Below are 6,000 nucleotides of genomic sequence, written 5' to 3'. Positions count from 1 at the left end.
CTTGTTAACTTATCTTGTTAAGCTTGTTACCCCCTGTGTATAAATAGCCCTTGTGTTTAGTTCCTTTATCAGTCAGTGTTCATGTGGATAAATGTTTTTCCTTTGCCCCATGTTCCTTGATACTGTTTTATTTGGATTATTAATAAAAACCCCTTTGCACATAGATCCTCATCTTCTGCATTTCTTGCTCCCCTGCAGTTGTTGTCTTCACTTTCCTCTTGGTTATTCCCTATATGCTGTCAGTGGATCAGAAAGTTTGTAGAGGTTTAAAATGAGAAACATGATTATTACTTGTAGTGATGGCAGAAACTAAGCTTTTTGAAACTTTGAATGAATTGAACCAATTGATCCAATCCTTTATTCTACTATTAAAATCACTGCTCACCTGCATTGCCTTGACCCTTTTGCCTTCATAAATAAACTTACCATTGTGTTCTCCAGTTTACAAAGTATTTAACCATTGTGTTACAATGCACATCAAATCAATGTATTTTCAATAGTCTTACAACTCACATCAGTTAATGTTGTGAACAATGTCCATGATTTTTTATACCCAAGAACAATTTCTGTGCAATCATTATCACAACACACACACACACAGAAATCCTCAACTGTGCAGGCAGTATTTATTTTAATACAAAGCGTATCAAAATCACAATAATGACATTGATGTTATCTAGACAACATTAGACATAAACCTAAAGCTAAATGTTTGTGCACCATAAACAGCCATTTTAAGGCAAAATACTGGCGTTCAAAGGCACTTTGAAGTGCATGATTCTGTCTATGAATTCATATGTTGATAAAAACAATATTTGTGCTTCTGTCATGGCATTTTTCGGTACATAAAAATCATAAAATTGTCCGGTTATAACTACTCTCCACCATTTGATCATCATTGGCTGATTTACTGACAGAATATTAAATGTAATGTTAAATAAATTCTGTTTTTGTGGGTGGTAACAGTGCACTGTTAACTGCGCCGGGCAAATAGGACAGAGTATGTGTAAATAAAGTACAATCAATAATGAGCCTAATTTACAATAAGAAAAGGACTGTCTGCGTGAACAACAAATGACAATGAATTTAAATTGAAATACTCATAGCACAGCATTGTTTCAGAGCTGATTGGGCCTGTTGCTAGAATGAGGATAGTTGGCGAATAAGATGCAGGCTGAAATACCACATGCAAAAGTGGTGCAGCTCAATTTGTCCTCTTCAGCTGAGGTTAGAGACACTTCAAATCCATTTATACACAGAGTTCCACATCATGAAAGACAAAAGTTATTAGAAATTGTGCTGAAAATGTGAGCATGCAAATACACACACAAGGTGACTGACAACATTTTGTAGGGGCTTTTGTGCTGTTAAGTTAATGTTGGCCTTCAATATTTCATACACTAAAAGGCGTAGACAGCAAATGTGTTTATCATAGATGATTCCAACTGAGCACCGGCCCACATGAACATAATTTGTCATCCAATATATCATTTGTCATCCAATGCTGTATGTATCTATAGCATTGTGGCTCAGTGAATTATCATATGCAGTTACATCTGTCATATTTTAAAGTACCTCGGTCAATCATACTAGTACCACATTACATCAGTGAAAAAAATGACCATTAATCTTTTTTCAATCATTGGTTCTATGGTGTAAACTGATTGACTGATTTAAATTTCAGATTAGATTAAAGGCTGTGTGGAAGAAAAGACTTTAACAAATGATCATTTTAGCATGTTAATTAAAAAAATAATAATGGCAAAAAAAAAAAAAAAAAAACAATCAGCTAAAATGTCATCTATATTTGACCTCATTTGAAAACTCTTTTTTAAAAAAATATTATCATTATATGATAATATTATGGTAAATGTATTTCTATCATACATTGTCTAAATGTCAATATCAGATAAAAAAAAAAAAAAAAGCATAAACAAAGAAACACAAACAATACACTGACAAAAAATTGATTAGTGCAAAATATCAAATTTACAAAAAAACATTAAGAAACAAGAAAAAAATACTGTGCTTGAGTCTGGGGCAGGACCGCTGAGAAGCAAAGTCTAGTCTACTCCTCTAAACCTGCGAATCTTGAAAGAAACCACAAAATTGGTCTCAAATCAATGTGTAAAAAAACAACCCTGTTGATTCAGAAAACCTTCGAAACAGAGTTATAAAAATGTACACGTACACCTGGAGATTAGCTCGAGCTCGAGTGTCTCTAGGTCATACACATAATCACTGAGGATTTGGTTTGACATGTTAGACCAAACATGGAATGTAATCGTCATCCTCCATGTGTTTCTTTGGAAAAAGATGCTGGTCAGGAGACTCGAGAGAGTTTATGTCACATGTCTCAGAGGACAGACACAGATTCAGCCTCTGACCAGTTTCATCCCATTCTACAGAGTGGCAGTGTCAAGCTAGTTCACGGCATTTGCTGAATCTGAGCTTTGTGTCATTGGTCATTGTAAATCCAAGCACCACCTGAGTTGTTGTAATCAATATCAGCAGTATGCTAACTATATCATGAGCTTAGACCATACAGAAAAGGGCTTAAACTGGTCAGATTCCAGCTGATATCAGTCTCATAAGGCGGCAGTAGGGGTACTGATTATCTGAACTTGTTTTGAGTCCAACACCATGTCCTAACCAGGTGTCATGTGATAAAAGCATGCTGATGTTTTGTTTCTGTTGTGCTGCCGTTGGCCTACCACAGCAAATGGAGTAGTTGTTAGAGCATTGCCATGCGTTTACTAGGGCGCTACGTGGTTAACAAGTCTCAATCTCCAGATATTGCTGGGGTCCCTTTTTCAATGCAAGACTATGTTAGTCTTCAAAGTTGAGTCTCTTTGAAAAGTAACAGCATACATCTCAACAAGCCGTAACACTGAAGTTTAATACACAAGTCTAGGGGGGTGTTCAAATTGCTAACCCTAAGTATAAGCAACAGTAAGCAAACACTACTAAATATGCCAATGATCTGCCGTTTTGTTTTGTTGCTGAGCACAGACAAATTACTCGTCGTTTGTCACTTCAACAACATACTTTCTGGTTACGACACAATGTAAAGGCCCGTTCACACCAAGGACGATAACTATAAAGATAACGATAAAGATGTAGTTCTAAAATCATTCTAAATGTAAAATAATAGTAGAGTCCACACCACAGCTAACTACATTGTTTTGCTTCCTTTGAAGTTGCAGTGAAAAAGACTAGGCATTTTTATTCCACTCTGTAAAACATTTTAAACTTAGAAATGTAAGTTCACTTGCTGCCTTAAAAATGTGAGTTAACTTAACTTGAAGATAAGCTTTGTTTCAACTCAAAAATAGTCAAGACAACGCATTACTTTAAGTTAAAATTTAAACTTAAAGTAATGCATTGTCTTGACTATTTGTGAGTTGAAACAAATATTATCTTCAAGTTGAGTTAACTTATGTTTAGTTAACTCACATTTTTAAGGCAGCAGGTAAACTCTCATTTCTAAGTTTAACCAGCTGAAAATGTTTTACAGAATTTGTCAGGTAAATTCACTGTTAGATTAGATTGATTACACTAGCTAGGATCACTGTTTAGATGCGCTCAAAACATAGTATGCTGAGGGCATCTTCTCGTAAAAGCTGTGAAATGCAATATAAGTATGAATAAAATTTGTCTTCAAAGACAACTCTAATCAGAGTGGCAGATTCTCCCCACTCCTCTCGTCTTTTAAAGGATCATGTGTACCCAAAAGCGTCTGTTTTTCCTTTGATGTTTTTGCGTAATGTAAAGCAGCAGCAGGTCATCTACATCCATTTTCACTACTTTGAAACCACAGTGCACAGGCTTAGAATAAAAAGACTGTTATCGTCAGGGGTGGATTAACATTATTGGGGGTCCTAAGCAAATCTCCGGGACCGAATCGCATTCTGGGGTGGGGCTACTGGTTATTGTTTGTTGTTGTGGACGCTAATATAGTTATTGTTAAAGTTATCTTTATAGTTCTTGGTGTGAATAGACCTTAAGACAGAAAACTATGACTTCTTATAATCTACACTGAACAGAAAGGACAATTTGGAATGCAAAGAAAAAAATATTTGCCTGAAGAGCATTAAAAAAAGTCTTTAAACGCTGAATGTCTGGCATGTCGAGTGTGTGGAGTGTCTGTGCAAAGTGATGGGGTAGGAGCAATAGCTCAACAGTCTGGAATGCTCTCAGTCACGACAGCATCATCCCTGCCAGGGCACTTTCATCTTTTCGTCTCTTTCCTCTGAGGACTGACTCTCAGAGGGCGGCACTGGAGTGGAACAGGACGAGGGGTGCAGTAGCGGGGCAGGTGTGGAACCCGTGAGGTTCAGACTCTCCATAGAGTCTGCGTTGAGCAGGCGCTGGTTCTCATGTTGGGGGCAAATCACATACCGGCTAGGGTGGTGGACTTCTACGGTGGCCACAGAGCCCGAACCCTTCAGGGCCCCGAAAACACAGGGGACACCCATTATGGGGTCACGGCCCCCCACGGCCCCCAGCTCTCCAGAGGTCTCCTCCATATTGACATAGAGTATCTCCTCCGGGTCTTGGCTCGGAAGATCTTCCAGGACCTTTTCCAGCTCGCAGCGCAAGATCTCGAAGCTCGGCCTGTCCTTCGGGCTCAACAGCCAGCAAGAAAACATCAGGGAATAGCTGTGAAAAACAAAGAGAGACACATAGATGTCTAGGACTTCAAACATCGCTTGTCTCATGATTGGTTGCGATATGTTTGAAAGTTGGTTGAAGGGATGATTTTCATAAAAATACAACTTGAGTTTTGGTCTTTTCCTCACCGCTCAGGTTTGACTTAATATAGCACATGAGCCAGTTCTTAATCAGTACTGGTTCCAGTGTTTGTTTGTTTTTTTTTGTTTTTTTGAGAGCATTTTCGGCAGAACACTATAATAAATTAGAGTTAGTGCTACTTGCTCTGCTGTACACCAATGCTGCTGTGCCACAACCAAATCCAAAGTGCCACGAAAAAAAAGTCTGAATTGTTTGCCAGTTTGGAAACTATCATTATATTTTCCATTTGGTGTCACTAGTAGCACAGAGATCACACACTTCTTTTAAAGAGCTAAGCTCAGGTTTCTTCTTCTTCATTAAGACTCTGGTTCATTCTGTATACCTGCTGTAAGCATTCATAACCCAGTGGTGCAACCTCCTTTCTAAATGACCAGTGTGAAGCAATCCTTATGCCGAATTTGAAAGTTGTTTTAACCAGTAGTTAAAAATATGTTAATCTAGGTCTAAGCACAGTCTGAAACATACAGGCATACTCACATGCTGTCCAGGCAGTCTGGAGGTTGTTTCAGACGGTTTCCCTGCCTCAGATAATCATAGATTTCACTGTTTTCCACTCCAGGGTACGGCGTCTGACCTCGAGTCGCAATCTCCCACATTGTCACTCCAAATGACCACTGCAGGACAGACAAATGTACCTTTATACACAATATGAACTGTGAAAAAGAGAACAGTAAGTGATACTCACTACTGTAAAACAACAATTTGCAGAATAATAAAAAGGAATGTCATTTCAGAGGGTTTTTTTTTTATGTCTTTGGAATAACATCCTCTGATGAATCATTCACAATAAGACCAGGCAGACATACTGTATTAAGCTCAGTTTTCATTCTGTCTGTACATTGTATTTGTTTTTATTGCTCTAGCGCAGTGGATCTCAACCTTTTTGACTTCAAGGCCCGATAAATATTTTGGCGCTTGGTGTAACTAGAAAGATTCCTAGTGGGTCCCAATCCCCTTCTGAAATAACACTAATAACAGTATAGTTTGACTAACTTATAATGAACCAATTAGCCTATTTTATATTCTAGCTTGTCATTGTTTTAACAAATGTTTTCATTTGTCACACTTCTGACTTGACTAGATCAGAAATTTGAATATGAATACACAAGGTCCAAGATCTCAATCAAATGGAACACTAATCACCATTATGGTGACTTCAAAACAACTACATTAGTAAACAATATA

General features: G+C 37.7%; 1 protein-coding gene across 1 annotated transcript in view; it reads right to left on the bottom strand.

The window, feature by feature from the left end:
* Positions 1-609: 609 nt before the first annotated feature.
* The window catches only part of LOC127496258 (tyrosine-protein kinase receptor UFO), a 45,317-nt gene continuing 39,926 nt past the window's right edge, over positions 610-6,000 (bottom strand). The window contains exons 19-20 of the mRNA XM_051864053.1: positions 5,293-5,429; positions 610-4,662 (exon numbers count right to left, since the gene is read on the bottom strand). Of these exons, the coding sequence (XP_051720013.1) occupies positions 4,212-4,662; positions 5,293-5,429 (588 nt within the window). The 3' untranslated portion in view covers positions 610-4,211. The remainder of the gene's footprint in view (positions 4,663-5,292; positions 5,430-6,000) is intronic.

This window comes from Ctenopharyngodon idella, chromosome 15, assembly GCF_019924925.1.
Source record: "Ctenopharyngodon idella isolate HZGC_01 chromosome 15, HZGC01, whole genome shotgun sequence".
Lineage (NCBI taxonomy): Eukaryota > Metazoa > Chordata > Actinopteri > Cypriniformes > Xenocyprididae > Ctenopharyngodon > Ctenopharyngodon idella.
This window is presented reverse-complemented; position numbering and strand designations above follow the sequence as displayed.